Source organism: Schistocerca nitens, chromosome 2 (assembly GCF_023898315.1).
Source record: "Schistocerca nitens isolate TAMUIC-IGC-003100 chromosome 2, iqSchNite1.1, whole genome shotgun sequence".
Classification (NCBI taxonomy): domain Eukaryota; kingdom Metazoa; phylum Arthropoda; class Insecta; order Orthoptera; family Acrididae; genus Schistocerca; species Schistocerca nitens.
Window position 1 is genome coordinate 434,562,491 of NC_064615.1, and position 26,758 is coordinate 434,589,248.

General features: G+C 42.2%; 1 protein-coding gene across 1 annotated transcript in view; it reads left to right on the plus strand.

The window, feature by feature from the left end:
* The window catches only part of LOC126236303 (uncharacterized), a 451,155-nt gene that overhangs the window by 350,604 nt on the left and 73,793 nt on the right, over positions 1-26,758 (plus strand). Inside the window, exons 23-24 of the mRNA XM_049945503.1 lie at positions 2,786-2,929; positions 4,477-4,641. Of these exons, the coding sequence (XP_049801460.1) occupies positions 2,786-2,929; positions 4,477-4,641 (309 nt within the window). The remainder of the gene's footprint in view (positions 1-2,785; positions 2,930-4,476; positions 4,642-26,758) is intronic.

A 26,758-nucleotide genomic window follows, 5' to 3' on the forward strand; every position in this document is an offset into this window, starting at 1 on the left:
GTATTTGTGGATGAGTCCATACCAGTAAAGGCAGTGCTCAAAACAAGTTTGAGTCTGTCGATGGTAGTGGTGGGTGATGTACCCCTCATTGACATTGAACATCTTTCCTGCTCTACTGATAACATGATAATGTTCATCGTAAGTTGGTTGCTGTGCCTTTGCGCACTGTGTCATGCTGTACAAAAACTTAATCGCATCTCTGTTGCTCATTGAAAACAAATGGATTTACGGGTCCGTCATAGCAACATGATGTAGCTGCCAGATTTGTGCTCGTAGACTGCGTACAATGTCTGTGGTCATGACTTTCAAGTCTTCTTTCACCAACATGCAAAGACCCAGGAGGATGATGACCAATGTCTCTGTTGACTGCTGTGATTTATGCAACATATATACACTTTCAATTAATTTGGGGGAATGGATCAAACAGTGAAGTCATCGGTCCCATTGGATTAGGGAAGGATGGGGAAGGAAGTCGGCCATGCCCTTTCAAAAGAACCATCCGTATTTGCCTGAAGTGATTTAGGGAAATCACGGAAAACCTAAATCAGGATTGCCGGATGCAACAAAGGATTGAACGGTTGTCCTCGCCAATCAGAGTCCAGTGTGCGAACTGCTGCGCCACCTCGGTCAGTACACTTTCAGTTGCTGATGCATTCACTCAAATTGCCTTCCTTGGTCTGTTGTATCTCCCAGTGGTACACTGAAATGGACGATGCATCCTCAGAACAGCATGGTCGTGATTGTTTCGGCAGTAATATGAACCATAGGGAACATCTCTGGCCAGTGTGTGATATGGTCAGTGGCTGTAAGACAGTAGGTGTACTTCTCCAGTGGTGGGAGTGGCCTAACAGTGTCGGGATACACACGATCAAATCTTTGTATCAGTGAAACAAACATGCCAACAGGTTCCCTGACATGCCGGCTAACTTTGCTCCGTTGGCAGGCCACACATTGACATACATCTTGCTTACAATCTTTGTCCATGTTTGGCCACACAGAAGCTCAGTTAATCATCATTAAATATCACATATACTAAACATAACTGCAAGGACAAGTTGTAAGACTTGAGGCTTAACAAATAGTACATGAATTCATCTGAATAGTGATACATTTAGAATTGAAAAAGGCATCAGATAGGGAAATTCCATATAACTGAACTTTTGTCAGCAATCCTAGATGATGATTTGTTATCCTTAATCTGAGGGGGGGGGGGGGGGGGGGAGAAAGAAAGAAAGAAAAAAAAAGAAATATGTGTTAAAAGATCATATGTAAGCTACCTTCAAGAAGCTTTTAATGGAGATAGACTTCAACAAATAATAGAAGAATGTAAGTGTTGTGTTTATTATATGTGTAACAATCAAAATTCTCATTCATTTTATAATTTTTTTAATTATAAACCATGTATACAAATTGCTAACTCCTGTTATCTCTCTAACTTCCATTGAAGGTGCCTCTCATTCGGTTTCTGCCTTTCTCTTCTGCTACACACATTCTTCTTTAACTTTGAAACTTTTGCTTCGGAATTTACAAAATTTACATATTACTTACAGTTTCCAGTAACTGTTGATATATTTAGCTATCCCATGTGAATGTGCTATAGGTATTCTGTTCATTATACTACCACTATCCACTGTTTTATATCTAAAGAGCTAAGACTAAATCACACAACATTTGTACATGCTATATATGTCAGATGTAAAAATCCTCAAGTAATATTGTGTTATCTCCCTCCCTCTCCTCCCCCCTCTTCCCCATCCATCCCCTCCCATCACTGCTCCCTCCCCACATGTTGTATTTGCTTGTGGTCAAGCTCACTGCATAAACACATTACATACAGGGGGATTCTGTATCAATTTGAGGTAAGAGACACTGGTCTGGAAATGACCAAGTCGAAAGTTGTTAGCAAAAGTAGTTCTGATACCTCTGACTGTGGACTAGTGGACTTCTTATATGGTTAGCTCTTTGCTTTCCATATTTTATGAGGAGGTAGTCTGGACCAAAACAAGAAAAAATTGTCTAGTAAACATGGCTCTAAACTGCATACCTTAAGAGCAATGTACACTTGATGAAAAAACATTTTTATTTGTATTTATAATGACAAAGCTGTTTGATTTTTATATTTTTTTAATTTACTAACCCGATATTGTGCACATGCTCATTGGCAGTGGTCCTATGGAGGATATATGAAAATAATATATAATAAATGCTATAGACTGTGTGTTATGGGAGTTGGAATGTGTTTATAATTACTTGTGCTTTGAGTTTGACAGTTCATTACTTACTTATAAAGGACTGCTGAAGATGAGCGTGTGCTCAGCAGCTGTTCAGTAAATTAAAAAATGTAAAAACCAAGCAGTCTTGCTGTTATATTTACAAACAGATGCCTTGAATATAGAACTATGAACCCTTATTCAGCAGAAGAGATATATATTAAACAGTAAGAAAGATGAAAAAGTGTTCACAGCTCTCAAGATATGAACTTTAGACCCCATGTTTACTGGACATTTTTTTTTCTTATCTTGTTCCAAACTATGGAATATGGAGAGCGTAGAACTCACGGTACAAGTTGTACACTGTCAGAGGTATTATAAGAATTTTCGCTTGTAAATTTGGATTTGGTCATTTCCAGACCAGAGTCCCTTACCTCAAATTAATACATTTACCCTTCTCCATCATCCCTGAAAGTTTGTAACATAATCGTGGAATCACACTGTATATTTTTAGATATTTCGTGTTAGTGGCATATTTTCATAGTGATATTTTGGATAATTTTGCCTTCCTTCAGCAGTCCCCTGCATCAACAATTATCTGTGGAGGCATTCCTGAAGACAGTCAGTTACAGCAGGTTAGCTGTGGCTGTGAATTCACTACAGCATTAGAAGCAGCAAGTGGGCGTCTGTGGGCATGGGGCAGCAATGCTCATGGCCAGGTACTGTAAAATTATTGAAACTTTATGAAGAATATTGTACAAAATGTTTCCCTTTGTTTCCTCATTCAATTTTATGTATATCCAACATAAACTTAAACTGGTCCTCAGAACTTCATAGTAAGGAAAGGAAAATACTCCCAAGAAAACTATAAACTTAAATTTTGTAGTATAACATTTTGAGAGAGATGCACACTTGTGTGATACAACTATCTCCACTGCTTTTCCCGCAACTAACAACATCCGTAAAAAGTACTACCATTTCAGTATAGGAAGTAAGCTATACTTGCTGGTGGCTAACAAAGTAACTAACACACAGTGGCTATTATATTTTGATGGAGAACCACTCCCCAGCCATGAGATGATTTGAACACATGAACTCCATCACATACTTTTGCTCAAATGTTATGTTGGGGTTGTGAATTTGGGATTTATTGTGCTAAGCTTAAATTAAAGTGATTTTTATAGCTAATCACCATATCGTTTCTAAAAGAACCACCACCACCACCACACACTCATTGGTGATGCTATTGTTCAGCCTTTTGGTAATCTCAGAATATCTACATACGAAAAGTATCTGGACAAGAAAGTAGCATATGAATTTCAAGTCACTTGCAATTTCAGAAGATAAAATTTGTTGGCATTAATACAAATCTCAACTCAGTTGTGCTCTCTAGCACGTCATCAGTATCTCATATTCAAATGATGGATTTGATGTTAATTACTGAATCTATTATTTTAGTTTCATTGATTTATTTATTATTTAGTTACTGTATGCAAAACAGGAAGTGCCCCTGTTAAGTCAGAAAAGGAAGAAAACCTTTGTCTGTGTGCAAGACACTAAATTAGGTCTTCCTCTGAGAAACCAAATACATCTCTCACTTCATGTGTCTCCATATCTTTTGAATCTAAGATCTCTGATGTATGCACAAACGAAGCATACCTGGCCTGCCCCAAGATTCATTACGACTGTACACTTCTTGGCTTGCATATTTCTCCCTTCTTTGCCTCATCATAAACTGTGTGCACTGCACAGTGTTTAAATGTAACTTAAAGCATTGTATCATATCTGCTTAATTTAATGAAGTGTCATTGTGTGGTCTCATATTCCTTGCAATGCCATCACAAAGCTGTCATATGAGGATTTATTATGATTTTAGATTAAACATGAAAAAGAATAAGAAAACAGCAAACATTACTCCATCACAAAATTATATAGTGACTTGGCACTGTGGTAAGATGTTGAACACACATTTGTGAGGATGGAAGTTCTGATCTCCCTCTGGCAGTCCATATACACTTTTTCTTTGGTTTTCCTAAATTTCTTAAAGTATATGCTGGTAAGATCTTTCTGAAAAGGATGTGGCTTATTCTTTCCCATCCTTACCCAGTTCGAGTTTGTTCTCCATGTCTAATGACAACATAATTTACAGAATGTAAACCCTAATCTTCCATCCTTTTTCTTCACCATAAAACTGCACACTACAAATAGTAATTTAGTTCTAGTGTGGGGCTACAGAGTTCTTAAAGCAATTCTTTATTGTTAATAGCTGGGCAGGCCACCTTTAGAAGAGGGCAAGGCACTCGAGGGTCGCCTCATCATGCTGAAGACATCAAAACGTGTCATTAAATTGCCGCAAGGTGCACATAATGCTTGTGATATGCCACAGGAAGTGACAGGAGTTCCGAGTAACAGCATCTCTTTTCAGGCCCAGGTACGTATCATACTGACATAATCTTTTTCGACAGTCAATCAGCAGTTATATTCTTTGCAAATGCATTTTTTTCATTTTCAGAACACACTACCATTAAGATTATAAGTTTCACAATTTGGTTTTTCCTTATGTACATGAAAATCTTCTTCATTCCTGCTCAGATGTTACCATCAGCCTATTCATTGTGGAAGTTCTTCATTGCAACTCAATTGTTCAGTTACAAAAATGTTTAGATTCTCTAACATTAAAGCTGTTACCAGCTCAAATGTTAGTGTGAATGCCACAGTGCATTAGCAAGTGTGGTACTATTTCAGGGGGAATAGCCTTTCCATTTTCCAACCTGTAAGTTAACATTGTAGGCTCCCCGGTGGTCCTGGTCGCCTACGGTGGACTGGAGGCCAAGCGGTGACCTCTCCAGTTGTCAGGATGCTAGGAAATGGCTGTGAACGTGTCAGAAACGCCAAATAAACATTATTAATTCATAACACCTTTATTCCTGCCAAGTACAATGTGGCCCGCACAACACAGGCTGGCTGAGCTTGGTGGCGGACAGCAGAGGCTGCTGCGCGTGGAGGCTCCGGGTTGGAGTCCCGGTGCCGTCGGCACAAGAGGCGTTCTCATAATGCGGAGTGTATTCTGTCCCACCCCGTCTTCTTCCCTGCTCCTCCTGGTGGCTCGTCCGCGGAGGACGGCAGAACGGGCTGCAGTCCCCCAGCGTCGTCGGCTCACCCGGTTGTGACGGCGGATGCACAGGGCCTAGGCCCCGCATGATCTCGATGACGGCTGACTGATGTGGTCAGCATTGGCGGCAAGCGAGTCTGCCGCGATGTCTGCTAATCCTAGGTTGATAATTGAGAGTGGCAGCAGAGAGGACTAGAGCTGGTACTGTCCCCTCACGTCGGCTGCTGGATGGGCCGCCCTTACTGCAACATCTCCTTAATAGAGATTAACATGATCACCGAGCTGAGCTCTACGCATCGACCTAGTACACATCTAACTGCGAGTGTGAGTGCCTTGTTGCTATCAAAACTGGCATATTTAAAGGAAGCATGAGCAAGGTCCTGACGTCATGCTCGTTTGTAATGAAGGCATTCATTCCACTTATACTGCTGATTCATCTATCTTACTCACCCCTTTGGTGTTCTTGCAACAGAGTTACGTGTTGTTATGGCAGACTTACGCGAAGTTGTGAAATGCAGTACAGCTGACGCTATACTTCTGTCTTGCACTCTACGAAAGTCTCCATCTAACACAAACCCGCATGCTAAGCAATTCTCTCTCACCTGCTGTGTGTAACCAGGCCATTGCCCCTGCGTGACGACACATTCCATACATGTGCAATCCTCTTACCTCTTGGCTAACTTACTGCCTCTGGCTCTCGGCATAGGCAACGAAACTTTGACAGTATTCCGCTTTTCCAACTCTTTACTATTCTGCGACACTACACATCCCCCTCCTTTAAGAAAATTTGTCCCGAATTGTATAATTCTGGACTTACTGGTTGTGCACACTATACTTCCTTATACTCTACAGGTATCTAACAACTACTCTTTCAACACTGTCAAACTTTTCTTATCCGCTAATAATCTATTTACACTTAATACTGATACCAATCTTATCATTGGTTAGCTATTTATATTACATTCCGCTATTCCAGATCCATCCCGTAGGTATTTGATGTGCGGTTGTTATTTCAGAACGAGACATCTTTTTCCGTGTACAAAAGTAAGTTGCACAAATAAACACTAGAACCAAGATTATGCTAGTCGTTGACACACCAAATATAATTGTGTTTTGCTTACGTTTCTCCCGATATTGCTGCACGTGCTGCAGTAGTTGATTAACTGAGATCTGCTCTTTTTGTGACATAATCAGTCTATCTAAAGATTGTAGCAATGTGGGATCCAAGGACTCAATAAACGTTAGGTTCTGGCGAGGCAATAAGTATGGTGGTTCCTCTGGATAATACAAGATAGGCTGTGTCACGTTAATCATTGTTGTACCCCTGATAGTAGCTGGTAGGTGAAAATGCTTTCCCACTATTTCACATTCAGTGCCATTAATCAATAACCCACTGCCCTGCAATTCAAGCTTTGATATATCTGTCAGTCTACCATTTCTGTAACAAGTGGCAACTACGGTCTCTAGTTCGAACACAGAGAAAATCCAATGTTCTCCAACTTTCTGAAATTTCGGTCTCGGAAGTAACACCTTCTTTTCGCATTCTAAGGTTCCCATATTCCCCAAGAACAACTGCATCTCACACGAATCATTGTGGGTTGCCACCTCCTTTACTGGACAAATAAAAACACTTGCTCTGAAACAGTCTGTCAAATCTTCCGTAGACATTACGACATGAGCACTCCTACGTCTTGACACTAACAACACTTCCCGAGTTTGCACTTGCACCCACTTCCCAACTCCTCTGCAACAGTGTAGCAGTACCAGACTGACGAAAAGTTTCCCAGGCCACATCCTGGCACGGCACCTGAAGGAAAAGGAAGCCATGTCAATCGCTCCCTTCCTTACCACGTCTAAAACACACAAATGACAACTAAAAACTACACATGCCCTATTACCTAATAACAATAAATACGACATATTCCTCCCCGAGGACACTTAATCTACTTATCCCTAGACTTAAGTGCGTAAGGAACGTTCCTCTGCTGTTCTTTTAGCTTCGGTGCCCTCACACCCTTTGTTACTGCTGGAGGAATCTGCAGTAACGTATCCACTGCGCCCTTAAACGGCTTAATCCTACTGACATGAACTATTGATGACTTGGTTGGTAACTGCAAATTTACGTTCACTAGAGACACTATTTCATTTACCTGATACGGTCCAGAATATTTCGTCAAAAACTTCTTCGTTTTACCCTTCGGAACATCAGGATTAGCCAACAACATCCATTGGCCAATTCTGTATTGTGGCAGTTTACCTGTTCTTTGCCCAATACTCTCTTGTTTCTCCAAAGCTTTAGTATTACCACGCTGTGCCCTTTGCCAAATCTCTCTCAATTTCTTGGCGAAATTCTTCACTGACTCATCCTGTGATCCTACCGTAGGTTTGAGCACATCAAATGGTGATGGCATTTTCCGACCATAAATTACCTCATACGGAGAGAGCCCTGTTCCTATATGAACTTTCGCGTTATATGCGCTTGTCAACAGATTTAAATACACTTCCCAATCTGTGTGTTCTGAATTTACTTAATGACTAATAATCTTAACTGACATCCTATGAACCTGTTCAGTTCGTCCATTCGACTGAGGATGAAATGGGCTTGTTCGCAATTTCTTAACTTTCAATAAATGGCATAACTGCTTCATCAGCTCCGACATAAAGTTACTACCCTGATCTGTAATTATAGTATCAGGCACACCATACTTCAGCAACCAGTTATTTACTAAGTCTTGCGCAGCAGTGCTTCCCTTCTGATCTGGAATAGCCACCATTACTAGGTATCAGGAAAAATGATCTAATATTGTTAATACGTATCGATTACCAGCTTGGATCTTGTTAAATGACCCGATTACATCTAATCCAATGAATGCGAACTGGCAATCCGCTTCAGGTAGTCTCTGTAACTGAATTTTCTGATGACTTACATCTGCTCTCTGCGCACACGGTATACAATTTTGCACATACTGCTCTACATCATTGTGATGTGTCTTCCACCAAAACCTTTCAGCTACCCATCTATCAGTTGTTCTTTTACCACCATGACCCGACAATACATGGTCATGTGCTTGTTTCAACACTTCTTCTCTCAGCGACTCCGGTACTACGACGCGTAGTCCACACTTCGTCTTCCTGCAAAGCAACCCATCCTGCATTTCAAACTGTGGTTGCGTTTGGAACAATTGACACTCTCTGTCAGTGGCTTGCGCCTTTATGCACTCCTTCTCACCTATGCCTACAACTAGTACAGCTGCAATTTTTCTACTAAGCACATCTGCATTCGTATGTTTTACCCCTGGTTTGTAAATTACCTCGTAGTCAAATTCACTTAGTTTCAGTGTCCATCTCGTTAAACGACTCGAAGGATCTTTCAACCCCAACAATCACTTCAATGCTGCGTGATCTGTAATCACCTTGAACTTACGCCCATATAAATAGCAGCGAAAATACGAGATACTGTAAATCACTGCTAACATTTCTTTCTCTGTAGTTGAATAATTCTTCTCTGCCTTATTCAGTTGCCTGGAAGCATAATCCACTGGATGTTCCTGTCCATTAACCCTCTGAGAAAGAATACAACCTACAGCAATATTACTAGCATCACAAGATGGTATGAACTCTTGTTCGAAATCAGGAAGTATCAACACTGGGTCTGATGTTAGTATCTGTTTGAGCTTCTTGAATGCCTCCTGACACTGTGCTGTCCATTCAAACTTAACACCTTTCTTTAACAATCTCGTTAATGGATGTGCAATTTCCGCGAACCCCTTTACATATCGTCTGTAGTAATTACATAAACCGACATATTGCTGAACTTGTTTAGTGGTCATGGTACTGGAAAACCACGCACAACCGACGTTAGACGAGGAACTGTTCTTACCCCATCCTGACTGATAATACGCCCAAGATAAGTCACTTGCGTCTGAGCAAACTGACATTCCTCGACATTAAATGTAAGATTTGCCGCTCTTAGCCTACTAAATACTTCGTTCGTCGTTCCACATGCTCTTCTATATTACACGAAAAAGTAACAATATCATCGAGGTATACCATAGCAATCTTCGGTTTCAGTCCCCGAAGCACACCATCTAACAGACGCTGGAAAGTAGCAGGAGCGTTTTTCAACCCAAATGGCATTCTGCACTACTGAAAGTGACCAAGGCTTGTTGTAAAGGCTGTCTTCGGTCTACCCTCAGGACTTACTTCTATCTGATGGTACCCACTCTTTAGACATAGTGTCGAAAAATATTTACACCGACCCAGGTTGTCCAATGTTTCCGTGATGTTCGGTATTGGATACGCATCCCTTACAGTTCGTGCGTTCAAAAAATGATAGTCACAACAAAACCTATACTTTTTAGTACCGTCCAGTGACTTCTTAGGACCTACCACTATGTTGGTAGACCACGGGCTTTCACTGTTCTTTATAACACCGTCCCTTAGCTGTTGATTAATAAATTCTCCCACTAGTGGTTGTAGGTGTTTAGCTATCCTGTATGGTTTTCTATAGACCGGCAGACTATCGCCAGTCGGTATACTGTGCTGTGTAATAGGAGTTGGTAATGGACCTTCTGAATTAAATAAATCTAAATACTCCAATAACAAAGCTTCCATAGCTTTCTGATCACCATTCTCCAAACGACGAATCTTATCACATAGTACAGATGCCTTGACGGTTTGCTTGACGTTATAATCACCTTGGGATTCACCTATATCCTCATCATCGAGTATTTCCAAACTCGCTACCACTAAACCCTTTGGGAGATCCACTTCATCTCCCTCAAAATTATCTACACTGACCGGAATCATCAGTTCCCCATTTATATCCGTTACGCGCACAACGCTCCTCCTAATAAAACAATGCATTTCATCCAATGCTTCATTGCTCTGCAGTGGCTCCACCACACATAGTCTCTGCTGTGGTACATCGGTACCTACTGACAACCAAACTAACTTCCCTGTACCCGAAGACACTTTGACATGCGTAATCATCTTTAATGCCCTTGTACGCGGTTCAATTGGTGACATCTTAGCAACGGATGCACCTCGCGACGTAGAAACATTTACAGCTGTTGTACCCATTGAAAACAAGTTTCCACTAAGTTCAACTGTACGCTGTGAAAGATTAATTTTGGCATGGTGTTTATCGAGGAAGTCCAGTCCGAGAATCACAGAATACCCTTGTCCCACAGTTGGCAACACTTCCATTTGCTCTCCGAACTCTACAGTTCCAATCTTAAAAATGAGCTGTGCTGTACCAAATGATTGCAACTCATTATTCCCTACTCCACGTAATCCATACCTAGGAGTACCTAGTCTTCTACTACCCACAAGGTCTAGACTGGCAACAGATACATGTGCCCCTGTATCAATCAAAAACTTACATCTGTTATTCCTTACAACACCCATCAAGCAATAATCCGTCTCTGTACTAGTTTTCACCATACTTCTGCTTACCGGGAATGTCTTCCGACGGACGAAACACTTCCGTTCCCGTTCAACGCTTTTTCCTGCTTATTCGCATTACCATTCTGCTTACTACGACACTCATTTGCCTTGTGACCGTAGCATTTACAAGCATAGCACTGCAGCTGTCTGCATTGAGCCTTCACGTGACCTTTCCTCCCACAACGGTAACAATTCCTCTCTGACGCAAAGATGCGTTTATCATTTCGAACCCTTGTTGCAATGTCTATCTCCTGCAGATGCGTTGCAGTACGCAGTGCTGCAGCTAAATCCCCAGGATTCTCCATCCTAACCCTACGAGAAAATTCTGCAGGAATTCCCCTGAGGAATACATCGAGGGCTCTGTTTTCTGCCTATTGTAGTAACACACGATCCACATCAGGATTACCCAATAATTCATAGGTCTGCGAATTAATTTTCCGTATCCTATCTGAAAAAGACTCCACTGTCTCATTGATGTTATGTGTCAAACTAGCTAACTTCTCCCTAAAAAATCTTGCACTATTCTGCTTATGATATCTTTGTCGTAACCCACCTGCCAATTCTTCAAATGTGCTCGCCTTACTAAGCATCTTGGCTTCCCCTGCAAGTCGCAAATTTGCCATACGTAACGTAGTTACATCCGACCAATTGTTCATTGCAGCTGTTGCCAAAACATCGTTAATGAACGATGTGACATCCTCTGTTGTTTTACCCGAGAAAGGCATGATCAGGTTAGCTACTGAAGGATATGTTGCAAGGTTGGACATTGCTACTGACTTGCACTCTCTTGAACCCGTTTGCGACTCTTGCGCCTAACGCAAGGTCTCCATTTCCATCATTAATTCTACATGACGTAACTTATGCTGCGCATTCTCTTCTAACAATTTTGAGACTTGCTCCATCTGAGCAGCTATACTCACTTCAGTACTAACGGATCTTGTTGCCTGCATGATTTGTGCAATCTACCAAAAACTTACTCTATATTAAATTTACTCCTCAGAACAATAACTATGCTAGCTACTCCACTCCTCTGTCACAGTTGAGCACTACACACAAGAAGACAAACAAGACTCACAATGCACAACTAAACAAAATTAATCCTTCCGCCTTGTTATTGCCCAACGACACCCTCTACAGTCGTTCACTGCGTGACCAAACCGTCTACAAATTGAACATTCTACTGGTACAAACTTCGTGCATGGCTCCCCATGCCCATTTAAATTACACACAGTACATCTGACTGGTACAAAGTACGTTTCCCAACTGTTTCTCTTAAACTCAGGTAAACCTGCTGTTTCCGCAGGTCTCACAAAGTGCACTCCCAACAAAGAACGTGCATCCATAGTTATTAACAAAAATCGCCTCGTGCACTTACCACTACACCAAATCTGTAGGCGGTGGGCGTGAGGACTTCTGACACCAAATCTGTAGGCAGTAGGCGCAACCACTTCTGACACAAAATCTGTGGTCCTGGTCACCTACGGTGCACTGGAGGCCGAGCGGTGACCTCTCCAGTTGTCAGGATGCTAGGAAATGGCTGTGAACGTGTCAAAAACGCCAAAGAAACATTATTAATAAATAATACCTTTATTCCTGCTGAGTACAATGTGGCCCGCGCAACACAGGCTGGCTGAGCTTGGTGGCGGACAGCAGAGGCTGCTGCACGTGGAGGCTCCGGGTTGGAGTCCCGGTGCCGTCAGCACGAGAGGCGTTCTCGTAATGCGGAGTGTACTCTATCCCACCCCGTCTTCTTCCCTGCTCCTCCTGGTAGCTCATCCGTGGAGGACGGCGGAACGGGCTGCAGTCCCCCAGCGTCGTCGGCTCACCCGGCAGATGCACAGGGCCCAGGCCCTGCATGATTTCGACGACGGCTCACTGATGTGGTCAGCATTGGCGGTAAATGAGTCTGCCGCGATGTCTGCTAATCCTGGGTTGATGATTGAGAGCGGCAGCAGAGAGGACTAGAGCTGGTACTGTCCCCTCACATCTGCTGCTGGATGGGCCACCCTTACTGCAACATCTCCTTAATAGAGATTAACATGTCGATCACCGAGCTGAGCTCTATGCAGCGACCCAGTACACATCTAACTGCAAGTCTAATTGCGAGTGCGGGTACCTTGTTGCTATCAAAGCTGGCATATTTAAAGGAAGCACGAGTGACGTCCTGACGTCATGCTCATTTGTAATGAAGGCATTCGTTCCACTTATACTGCTGATTCATCTGTCATACTCGCCCCTTAGGTGTTCTTGCAACAGAGTTACGTGTTGTTGCGTCAGACTTACGCGAAGTTGTGAAATGCAGTACAGCTGATGCTATATTCTCTGTCTTGCACTCTACGAAAGTCTCCATCTCACACAAACCCGCGTGCTAAGCAATTCTCTCTCGCCTGCTGTATTTAACCAGGCCATTGCCCCTGCGTGATAACACATTCCATACATGTGCAATCCTCTTACCTCTTGGCTAACTTACTGCCTCTGGCTCTCGGCATAGACAACGAAACTTTGACAATATTCCTCGTTTCCATCTCTTTACTATTCTGCGACACTACAACATATTCAGTCAGTTATGTGTTCCTATAGTTTAAAGCTGACTGTGAGGCGCTATCATTGCAGTTTTTCTTAAATATTTATCATTTCTAGAGGTGAAAGTATTTGTAAGGGGCAGGATAAAACTCCTAGGACCTGTCAGGGATCAAACAAGGACATGCTGGAATTACAGCCTCCAGGAATACTGAAGGTATAAAATCTTTCAGTAAAGCTATACTCTTTCTTATTGTCATGGACTGCTGGCCTACCGAGCGAGGTGGCGCAGTGGTTAGCACACTGGACTCGCATTCGGGAGGACGACGGTTCAATTCCGTCTCCAGCCATCCTGATTTAGGTTTTCCGTGATTTCCCTAAATTGTTTCAGGCAAATGCCGGGATGGTTCCTTTGAAAGAGCACGGCCAATTTCCTTCCCACTCCTTCCCTAACCCGAGCTTGCGCTCTGTCTCTAATGACCTCGTTGTCAACGGGACGTTAAACACTAACCACCACCACCACTGCTGGCCTATTATGCAATTTTTATCTGTATTTACCTTCCTGTCCAGATCACTGTTGTTTTTGTACATTTAGCTTGCCTTTTATATTTATAAAATCAGTTTTTTGCTAAGTTCAGTCAAAAAGAAATCTGCTATTGCAGATCATTGCTTTGACATTGGTCATCCTATAGGTTATAACAATACAGAGATTTTGGCATGCCCTTCCAGCTACTGGGATAGTATTATTGAGAAAGCAGCCAGTTAGCAAGTGACCTTAAAAATTGAGATGGATTCTGCTTGGAGTTCTCCCCCTCCCCCCCCCCCCCCCCAGCAGCCCGCCGCCCTCTCCTGGCACCTCCCACAGCAACACCCCTCCCCCGCTTGCTCACTCGACAATTAATGCTACTTGCTTAACCAGTGGCAATTAAGATTCTCTATTGATAACTTCTAAGATTGGTCATCTTTGGATGTGTGGTGGCATTAGTTGCCTTTTTGCATATGTCCGATATGTCGATGTTTTAAATTTTCTTGAACAGCCGTCTCTCCTGCATTTGTGCCTCGAAAATGATGTGTTGTGTACTTGTGAAAATTTCAACATTTTATCGGGTAGGAGAAACTAAATTTTCTAGCATGTTCTGCTTAGCAATGTGTTACGCCAACGGTGGGCAACTGCGTCAGGCCCAGCAGCACAGGGGTGCGGGTTCCTCAGTGTGAGCCACCCAACATATGAAGATGACTGGATTCTAGTGTTACAGACTAGCAGTAGCAGCCGAGGTTAGATTAGATTAGATTAGATTAGATTAGATTAATACTAGTTCCATGGATCATGAATACGATATTTCGTAATGATGTGGAACGAGTCGAATTTTCCAATACATGACATAATTAGGTTAATTTAACAACATACTTAAGTTAATATAACAACTTTATTTTATTGTGTTTTTTTGTTTTTCTTTATTTTTTATTTTTATTTTTTTAATTTTTTTTAATGTTTTTTTTTTTTTCTTAATTTATATCTAAAAATTCCTCTATGGAGTAGAAGGAGTTGTCATTCAGAAATTCTTTTAATTTCTTCTTAAATACTTGTTGGTTATCTGTCAGACTTTTGATACTATTTGGTAAGTGACCAAAGACTTTAGTGCCATTATAATTCACCCCTTTCTGTGCCAAAGTTAGATTTAATCTTGAATAGTGAAGATCATCCTTTCTCCTAGTATTGTAGTTATGCACACTGCTATTACTTTTGAATTGGGTTTGGTTGTTAAGTGCAGCAGTCATGAGGTAGCAGTTGGAGGTCCGAGGCGAGGTAGCATTAGTGGCAGCTGCAACTCTGTTATACCATTTTCTTCAAGGCAGTGACTGGCAGGGGGTGCAAAACACAACATAGCTCAACTGTCCAGATGATGACTAGCTGATACGTCATGAGGTCTAAACAACAGTGGATACACTGCTTCTGTTTCAAAAGGGCCTCGGACCTCCAAGTGCTACCTTATGTCTCAGGCACTCAAGAGTGGTTAGCCATCTCAGCAGTAATGGGTTATTTAGTAAATTAGTTTGGATTTCAAAAATGTTGTTCCACTGAGACATCAATACACAATTTCACTGCCCACATAACAGAGTCTTTAAATAGTAAAATGTCACCAATAGGAATTTTCTGTGACTTATCCATAGTGTTTCATTGTGTGAACCATTACATTATGTTACAGAAATTACAATTCTATGGTATAAATGGAACAGCATATGAGTGGTTTAAGTCATATCTATGGAAAAGGAACAAAAAGTTTCTTTATATGGTTTAGCTGATTTAAAGAAGTTTTCCACTTCATCCAACTGGGGTGAAATTATATTAGGTGTTTCACAGGGTTTGATCATGGGTCCCCTTCTGTTCTTGATATATGTGAATGACTTCCCTTTTTATGTAAATCAAGAATCTAAACTGACACTGTTTGCTGATGATACAAGCATCATTATTAATTCAATAAAAGAAACTCCGATAAAAAATGATACAAATAATGTCTTTGGAAAAGTTATTGATTGGTTTTCTGTGAATGGGCTTGCTCTGAACTTTGAAAAACACAGTACATCCAATTTTCTATTGTGAGGAGTACGGTTCCTTCAATAAATATAACACATCAACAGAAGTCAGTAGCCAGGGTAGAGCATACTAAGTTTTTGGGTGTACATATAGATGAGAATCTTAATTGGAAAATTCATATTTTGCATCTCCTAAAGTGACAAGTTCCACAACTTTTGCAATTAGAATAATTGCTAATTTTCAGGATATAGAAATTAGCAAGCTAACATACTTTGCATACTTTCACTCTCTGATGATGTCATGATGTTTGTTGTTGTGGTCTTCAGTCCTGAGACTGGTTTGATGCAGCTCTCCATGCTACTCTATCCTGTGCAAGCTTCTTCATCTCCCAGTACTTACTGCTACCTACATCCTTCTGAATCTGCTTAATGTATACATCTCTTGGTCTCCCTCTACGATTTTTACCCTCCACACTGCCCTCCAATGCTAAATTTGTGATCCCTTGATGCCTCAGAACATGTCCTACCAACCAATCCCTTCTTCTAGTCAAGTTGTGCCACAAACTTCTCTTCTCCCCAATCCTATTCAACAGCTCCCCATTAGTTATGTGATCCACCCATCTAATCTTCAGCATTCTTCTGTAGCACCACATTTCGAAAGCTTCTATTCTCTTCTTGTCCAAACTATTTATCATCCATGTTTCACTTCCATACATGGCTACTCTCCATACAAATACTTTCAGAAATGACTTCCTGACACTTAAATCTATACTCGATGTTAACAAATTTCTCTTCTTCAGAATCGCTTTCCTTGCCATTGCCAGTCTACATTTTATATCCTCTCTACTTCGACCATCATCAGTTATTTTGCTCCCTAAATAGCAAAACTCCTTTACTACTTTAAGTGTCTCATTTCCTAATGTAATTCCCTCAGCATCACCTGACTTAATTCGACTACATTCCATTATCCTCTGATGTCACATTCCATTATCCTCTGATGTCATATGGAATAATATTTAGGGGTAACTCAACAATTAGGCAAAAAGTATTCACTGCTCAAAAGAAAGTGGTTAGAATAATGTGTGGGGCTCATTGTCGCACATCTTGTAGGCATCTGTTTAAAAGGTTAGGAATTCTAACAACGGCCTCACAGTACGTTTACTCAGTAATGAAATTTGTTCTCAACAACATGGACCAGTTTAAAAACAACATGGTTATAACAGCAGAAGAAAGATATACTTACTCTATCCTCTACTTAACCTATCTTTGGCACAGAAAGGGGTAAAATATGCTGCTGAAAAACTTTATGATAAAGTACTAGATGAATTAAAATGTTTGACAGACAGCAGTAACAGTTTTAAAAATAAATTGGAATAATATCTCCTTGACAACTACTTCCATACCATAGATGAATTCTTGAATAGGAATAAATAAATCTGTAGGTATAATATATACATTTTGTGCCATTTAAGGGAATGGGGTAGTTAAAACAAATTAAAGGTTTAAAAAAACAAAAACTTCATTAATGTGTGCTTTTCTTACGCACTTGAAACATTCCACATCATAACAGTTACCGTGAGATTGACCAGTGGAACACGCAACTAACTAACTAACTAACTAAACATTCAGGCCACCAGACAACTGACTTCAGACTGTAGACCTCTATCTGAATCACAAAAAGTGCCTTTTTACTGCCCAAGAAATAAAGATATTGGCACATCAAGTGAAGTGTTGTCCATTCCAATCCAGAGAAAATAAGAGTAGTCACAAATTTTCCGATTCCTGGCACATTCATGATGTGAAAAGTTTTTCTCAGATGGTGCTCATACTACTGGCAGATCTAAAGGACTTTAAAGGACTTCTGCATCAAGGTATATCCATTGGAAGGACTAACATTATCTCCAGTCGTAACATTGTATGACAAGAATGCTAAAACAGAACTTCACACCAACACTAGCAATTGTGGAGTAGGTTCTAGTGCAATTCAGGAAGATGCTGAAAAGATGGTAGGTCACGTTCCAGGGTACTCTCCAAATCCAAGATGAGCTACTCCACAACTGAGAAGAGAGTCGCGGTTGTTTGGGTCATCAATAAGTTCTGGCCACATTTATTTGCCAAACTGTTCACTGTTATGACAGACCACCATTCTCTGTGCTGACTGACTAGACTGATGGGTCTGTTGGGTCATTTGGCAACACAAGCAAACACAAACACATGGACGCCGACTGAAGTTCAGGAAACCTTTGGCAGAGCACAGCAGAGGGAATGAAATCACAGTCACTGCAGCATTACAAATCAGTACATCCGAACAGAAGATGATGTAGCATTGCTGGAAACCACAGGAGCCTTAAGGAGAAGGAACCAACCAACAAATAATTCCGATTAATATGTGGATTACTGTATAAGAGGGACTATGGTCTAAAGGGTTGGAAAGAGCTGCATCTCATTCCAGCTCATCTACAACCAGCTATCCTGAAGTTTTTTCATGATGGTCACCTCAGATTTGTGGAGACTCTTGACAGAATCAGATGCAGATATCAATAGCCAGGTCTCCACTAATCTTTTACACACTGTGTTAGCTACAGTAAGGAATACCAGCAACAGAGGCATATTTCACAACCACGTTCGGGGCAACATGTACAAACACTGTCTGCTGTGGTGTCAGTACACTGAACCCAAATCGAGCTTCCCAAAGTCAACAAATGGGAATCAATGATTAAGAAATTGCACTGGCTACCTCACTCACTATGCTGCCACGAAATCTGTTGACTGCCAAAGCTCCAGAAATTGTGAGGTTTGTTGGTAATTTCGCATTGCAACATCTGGCAACTGCCTACCACCCACAGATGAATAGCCTCACAGGATGCTTTATTAAGGCATCGGAAAATATGCTCTCGTTGTACACTGAAACTGAACAGAGAGACTGTGACACAACACTGCCCATTATTGCATTCATGTACAACACAGGAAAGTGTGACACTTTAGGCTTCACAGCGTGCTTTCTGCTTCATGTCATGAGGCCAAAACAACAGTGGACACACTGCTTCTGTTTCAAATGGATGATACGGCCACAGCTGATGAAGTAAGGCACCTGGCTCACATACAGGTCCCGGAGAAAGACCAAAAGCAATGCCAAGCACCAACCAGCAAGGTACAGCCAGGGAGATTTGGTATAGATTTTTACACCTGAACAAAAGTGGGACTATCAGAAATTTTACCAAAATACTACTTTGAGCTGTATCCTCTGTCACTTGTTGGACATCCAATACAGAGTCGTGTATTAGAAACTACATCAAGAAGACAAAAGCACAGAGACATTGCCCATGTCCTCTGTATGTAGCAGATCAATGATGGGAGGCTGGAGGAAACTGAAGATCCACTCAACAATCGCATTGCGTCAACAGGAGGGGCTATCTTCAATGTTCAATATTTAAAGACAAAGAATGTCTGCTTGTGTCTGTATATGTGTGGATGGATATGTGTGTGTGTGCGAGTGTATACCCGTCCTTTTTTCCCCCTAAGGTAAGTCTTTCCGCTCCCGGGATTGGAATGACTCCTTACCCTCTCCCTTAAAACCCACATCCTTTCGTCATTCCCTCTCCTTCCCTCTTTCCTGATGAGGCAACAGTTTGTTGCGAAAGCTTGAATTTTGTGTGTATGTTTGTGTTTGTTTATCAACCTGCCAACACACATTTAAAGTTACATATAACACACTTAATACATTTAAATATTCTTCAGCGGAGTAAAGGTAGTGATGCTGTAAGTATGACTTTAAAGATTTTCCAAAGGTTTTGTCGTCAGTAATTGCTTTTATGTTCTTGGTTAAGTTTGTTATAAAGTTCAAGCTCTCATGTGGTGGTGGTGGTTAGTGTTTAACGTCCTGTCGACAACGAGCTCATTAGAGACAGAGCGCAAGCTCGGGGTAGGGAAGGAGTGGGAAGGAAATCGGCCGTGCCTTTTCAAAGGAGCCATCCCGGCATTTGCCTGAAACGATTTAGGGAAATCACGGAAAACCTAAATGAGGATGGCTGGAGACGGGATTGAACCGTCGTCCTCCCGAATGCGAGTCCAGTGTGCTAACCACTGCGCCACCTCGCTCGGTCAAGCTCCCATGTGGAAAGTACTGTTTTAGTACAGGGCTGTGATGATTTGTGTCATATATAAGTTTTTGTTTCGTCTGGTTAAGTGATTATGAACATCACAGTTTTTATTTGCAATCTTCAGTTCTTATCTATTACATTTATTTTAAAGAATATAAGGAATTTCATAATGTGGATATGCAGTGAAGGAGGAAGGCCAAAGATCTTAAACAGACCTGTAATGAATCAAGCCGTGCTGGTAGCTGAGCACCAAGTTAAGGGCACTGACTGAAACAGTTCAACAAATTGTGCTGACAGAAGTACCCCTTGCCATACACCTGCTTTATCACTGACCTATTACCATGACTCAGTAACTGCCCAGAACACTTTCCACACCTTCAAGAAGCTTTTGTATTAGGAAGAGACGTTTTAGCATTCTTGTCATACAGTGCTAGGGCTGGAAGTTCTTGCAATGGATTTGCCATGGTACAGAAATCCTTTAAAGTCCTTTAGAACTGCCAGTAGTATGAGCACAGTATGAGAAAAACTTTTCACATTGTGAATGTGGTGAGAATTAGAAAATCTGTGACTGCTCTTCCTTTCTCTGGATTGGAATAGACTACACTTCACTTGAGGTGCCAATATCTTTATTTCTTGGGCAGTAAAAAGGCACTTTTTCTGTTTCAGATAGAGGCTTACAGTCTGTAGTCAGCTGTGTGGTGGCCTGGATGTTTTTCAAAAGCCTTTAAGAAAGCAACAATATCATCCAGATACCTAACACGTGTGTTTAAGGTTGTTGAAGCTGGTTGGCATATTGTTGAAGATAGTTGGAGTGTTACAAAGTGCAATTTGCATAACATTAAACTTACAGGGGCCATCAGGGCTTATGAAGGCAATCTTTTCTGGGTCAGCCTCATCAGCCTCGATTTGCCAGTGGGCTATCTATGCATCCATAGCTGAGAAATACTTTGTTGCTTTCAAACAGTCTTAGTGTGTCATCAGTGTGTGGATTTGCGTAGACATCATTCTGTTAGATTTTGTTCAGTTGTAGATAATCAACAGAGAAAAGCCAGGGACCACTCTTCTTCTTCACAAGCACCACGGGAGAGGACCTAAAACTGTCTGTAAGTTCAGTGACCTCACCTCATAGCATCCTCTTCACTTCCTCCTGAATTATTTGCTGTTCAGCTAGTGATACACTATATGAGTGCTGGCTAATTGTTGGTTGACATGGTGTTCTATCATAGGTCACTTGGTCTGTGGATCTGAAAGCATAAAGAAATTGATGCAGAAAAGCTGCTATCAGTTACCAACATTCAGACAGAATCCCGGGGCAGTTCAGTATTAGCTTTCTCTCTTCATTGTAGTAGTAGCAGTGCATAAGTCTTCATCAATGACATTAATATGCTCTTTCTGAACTGTTTTGGCTGTTTCTGTGCATGCCTGTTCAAATGAGTTGTGGTTACTCATGACAACTAGTGAGCCGAAGTTACCCTTCGCCACTTGTCTAAATAGGAACACAGGGAAACATATGGCCATAAATGGGATACAATTTACTGGGTCATGGGGTGACATCAAAAGGAATGTAATGAAAGTAGTTTACTCATCTCAAACACATTTAACAACTGCAGGCCCAGAGACCCATGCCTGCCCTTAAAAAGACGTTATCCATGTCAGATGGTATTGGTGTACGGCTGCTCGTGCATGGCATACCTGGTGATAACAGTTGGTGACCAGGCTGCCTCTAGTGGCAGTTGTTGGCACGCACTACTCTTACGTAATGGCCCAACGAATGTCCACTGTAAGTGATAGGTGTAGTAACTAGCAGGTTACTACAGTCCTCTATCCTTGTGGGGAGAAAGACCAGGCTTCGGCGACTGTAATGCTGTGACTGAAGAGACGTCCAAAGCATCCTTAGTTGTGCCAGAGGCAACAGCGAAAGGCATGAGAAGTTCCCGATCCGCCCGGACCAGCACATATGGACAAGAGTGAATAGGACAGGGGCACCTGTGGACCCCAAGGCAACTGGTGGACAGAACCAGCAACAAAGGGGCTGGGAACTGTCTGGACACCAGAATCCATGACAATGGGCGCCAACACATGCAGTGATGACAGCGACTGGAGAGGAGGGGCTGTGATGTCAAGAGACCTATCTTCTGTCCTTGCTGACGGCAGCCCCTGCTCAGTGCAGTGTAAGGTGCCAGTACTGGCCGCAGGAAGCACACCCACCCTTGGTTATTACAAAGCCCCAACTGCTGGAGTAGGTGGGGACAACCAGACTGGTCACCCTCGGAGTGGCCAGAATGAGGTGACAGGCCCATGGCTCATGGAGGGGCCCCTGTGCCCATCCAAGGATGCAACTGGTTCCAGTGAAGTGCCACTTGGAGTGAACCATGAAGACACAGGCATGAGCATTGACAAAACCGGCACTGCTGCGGAACGCCTGCTTCACAGCAGGAGATTGAGCAGTGTCCTTGGCTGATGGCTGAGCAGAAGCTTGGAAGGACTCTTGGCTCCAGTTGGCATCGTTCTGTAACAGCCAAAAAAGAACAAGAAAAAAAAAGTGAGAGCCTGCTCAGGCGGAATTTTTTCTGTGTACTTTCACATCTTCCTCTTAAACATTCGGACAAGGTGTACTGCTTCACTGTTCAACTGCAGATTGGTGGGAGGTGCCTTGACTTGGTGAATGCCATTGTGTGCACCTAAGTTCTTGGAAGGGTACACCACGAACTGTGGTCCATTGTCCGAAACCAGGGTGCCTTCTGTGGAGAATATCTTCAACAGGCCTTAGCAATAGCATATGCTGCTGCAGACAACGATGAACATAGGGAAAATGAGAAAAAGCAGCAATCACTGATAATGTGGAAGTGTCTAAAAGGACTGGCAAAATCAGTGTGGACTCCTTTCAAAGGCTGGTCATGACAAAAGAACAGTGTGCGCTGCTGTCTTTTGACTGGAACACTTATGGCAAGCAGCGATCAGATGTTCCACCTCCCAATCAATACTTAGCCCAAACACATGGCACCATGCAAACTATTTTGTGTGAGAGATACCCCAGTGATCCAGATGTAATAAGCAGAGCTTCTAGAACTACAATGCCACAGCAGAGACAGTGCTTGAACTGGTGATGGAGAAACCATCTGCCATATGTGTCGCCTCCATATCCAGTTGAAAACACAGCAGTCCCTCCAGGTCAAACAAGGGGTCAGGGCCATGGGGAGCCAGGACAGAGCAGCTGTTTTTCATGTTGTGGTATGCAACAAAAATAGATCTCATTATTTTACTGGGAGTAGAATGAAGTCTATTTCTGAACACAATAAGCAGCTTTCTCTGCTATGAACACCTGCAGGCTTAATAGGGAAAGAAAGGGCTTGCGGTCAGTACTTAAATGAAATTTTGCACCATACAAGAATACATGATTTTTTTAAAGGCTTAGACAATAAAAAGAGCTTCTTTTTTCACCTGAGAATAATGTTGCTGAGCTGAGTTGAGTGTTTCTGACACTAAGGCAACAGGCTGTTTGCAGACATCTGAATGGTGATGGGGCCAGGACCACCCCTTCCCATGATGAGACATGTCTGTGGCTAGGACCAGATGCTTGATGGGTGGAGATGTTGCAAGACATGGCAAACACTGTTCTTAAACTGCACAAAACCATGCTGACAGTCTGTAGACCAAACAAAAGGAGCACTTTTCTGAAGTAACAGATGCAAGGGGTGGGAGACAGCAGCTGCTCTGGGAATAAACTTGTGATACTATGCCAGTTTTCCAAGGAATACCTGAAGTACTCATAAGTAAGACAAATGGGGCAAAGCCATAATGGTGGTGACACATTATTTCATGGGGCTCATGCCTTGCCAGGCATTTCATGGCCCAAATAAACAATGGGAGCTGGAAAAAGTGAGATTACGTTTGAAGCCAATGGTCTTTAGAACAGTAAACAAAGAATGGAGGCTTCTTAGATATTGCTCTGTGCTAGCACCTATCTTGATGGTATCATCAAGATAGTTAATGCAATGAGGGACAATGTTTGAAACACATTTTCAGTACTCACATTGTTAACCACAAAGTAGGTAACAGAATGGGCATATAAACTGTGTCAGCCAGTCTGTCTATTGCTGACAAAGGCCTTAACGGCCAAAAGCTATAATTGTGTGAGTCTTTTTGTTGTGCCTATCTGTGACTCAGCACAAGCATTTGGAGAGCAGAAGACAACATGTCAGTATGTTTCCACGGTGGTCAACCTGGATGCATTATATGCTACTCCAGTGAAAGAAGGCAAGCTACTGACACCAGATGTCAAGCATCTTAACAGTTCTAATCACTCCAGTCAACTGCAGATGATAACTGTCGATCTGTGTAACAAGGCCCATCCTTGTACCCTGGACGAGGTAGCACCCAACATGCTGCAGTTATTCCCTATCACTGTTCAGAGGTTCCAGTTGGTCACTTAGCTGCTGAATTCAAGAAAAATAAGTGAGATGACAATCTACAGAGGTCAGGCCGTCACGGACGCAAATCTTCCGTGGATAACACTCAGCGAGATGCCAGGAAATCTTGTTGATGTAATCACATAGGGCCAACGTGTCCAGGTGCTAGTTGTCTCAGGGGCTTATTACGATCAGTAAAAGAAACTATGGTCCTTGATATGAATGGAATTATGCTGAAAGTCACAAATGGGAAAGAAGTCCAGCCACAGTAAAATATGTTGCACACAGTTATTCTAATTTTTGACAGAATGTAGTTATAATGTTATTCTTGGATGAGACTTTTTGCAAGCCTCACAAGCAGTCATAGACTGTGGAAGAACAGAGCTCCAGAGCGACAAAGCTATTCCAACAAATGCTAATAACAAAAATTGCTTTGGTAAGTTGTTTACTGTTGTAGACATTATCACTGTGTCATCATCAGAGAGACAAGTTCCACTCATCAGTCGACTTTCTCAGTTAAACTGTGAAGCTTTCATCAATTGCAAAAAGATACTCAGCCTCACAAAAGAAACCTACACGGCAGAAACAATAATAAGCACTCTAGCTGGTAGTGGTAACCCACTGATTACTATGCCTACCACCCACAGTGGACATATGTCCAGCCATTACAGCAAGCATGTGTTTCCTTGGGTTCCTAGCTAGAACACAAGTGACGATGTTAAGGGTCAAATTTTGACGTGTTTTGGATTCTGTGTTTTTTTCTGCCATTTGGTCCTTCCATGGAGGCTTTACTCCAGTCATAATGGCATGTCATACAGCATCAATAGAATGTTTGTTGGCTATGTTGACCCAGGCTCAGCCACTCACTGTTTACCCCTCCTCCCCCCATGATGAATCTGTGGAAGACTGAGTTGCTTATGAGAAGCAGCTTCGCCAACATTTTGTGGAGTTCTCAGTGGTCAACACAGAGATCTGCAGGCCAGAACAAACTTTTTTATTGAAGTGAGAGTGATGGATAAGCCATTAATCCTACAATTTGACATGACGGTGTTCACCGTGCCCTAGTCAACTGTGTGCCAGATTAAGATCCCCACCATTGCCGTGCATCAAGCATCATTTGGTAAGCTATAACAAACAACAGATTCCTGTTCTCAGCCAATTCATGGCTGACAATATTTATATGCCCATTCCGTTACCTACTTTGTGGTTAACAAAGCGAGTACTGAAAATATGTTTGGTTTTTATATTGCAGATGAGATTCATCTCATGACAGGCCAAGTGGCTTATCATAATTGGACAACAAAAAGACCCTCACAATTATAGCTTTTGGCCATTAAGGCCTCCGTCAACAATAGACAGACATATGCTCTTGCACCTCCTTCCACACACACACACACACACTCACGCGTGCGACTTATACACACAACTGCAGTCTCAGGCAACTGAAAGCACACTGTGAGTAGCTGCACCAGTCCATGGTGTTAGTGGCAGAGACTGGGTGGGGTAAGGAGGCTGGAGCGAAGAAGGGGAGGGATAGTGTGGTGGGGGTGGCAGACAGCGAAGTGCTGGAGGTTAGACTGAGGGCAGGGGAGAGGTGAGGAGGGGGGTGGGGGGAGTGCGGAAAAGGAGAGAAATAAGAAGACTGGATGTGATGGTGGAGGCTGTGTAGTGCTGGCATGGGAACAGGGAGGGGCTGGATGGGTGAGGACAGTGACTAATGAAGACTGAAATGAGAAGGGTCCACATGAATGGCCACCGACAAACTGTGGCCAAGAAACAAGTGGACCACCCTGTTGCTGAACATGCTACCAAAAATGATATCCTCCATTTCATTGACTGCTTCACAGTCTGTGCCATATGGATCTTTCCCACCAACACCAGCTATTCTGAATTGCACAGGTGGGAACTTTTCCTGCAATACATCCTACATTCCCGTAACCCTTCTGTCCTTAACCTTGGTTAGTCAGTGTCCTCACCTATCCAGCCCCTCCGTGTTCCCATTCCAGTACTACACAGTCATCATTCCACCACTACAACCAGTCTCTTTATTTCTCTCCTTTTCTGCAGTCTACATTTTATATCCTCTCTACTTCAACCATCATCAGTTATTTTGCTCCCCAAATAGAAAAACTCCTTTACTACTTTAAGTGTCTCATTCCCTAATCTAACTCCCTCAGCATCACCCGAGTTAACTTGACTACATTCCATTATCCTAGTTTTGCTTTTGGTGATGTTCATCTTATATCCTCCATTCAAGACACTGTCCATTCCGTTCAACTGCTCTTCCAAGTTCTTTGCTGCCTCTGACAGAATTACAATGTCATCGGCGAACCTTAAAGTTTTTATTTCTTTTCCATGTATTTTAATACCTACTCCGAATTTATCTTTTGTTTCCTTTATTGCTTGCTCAATATACAGATTGAA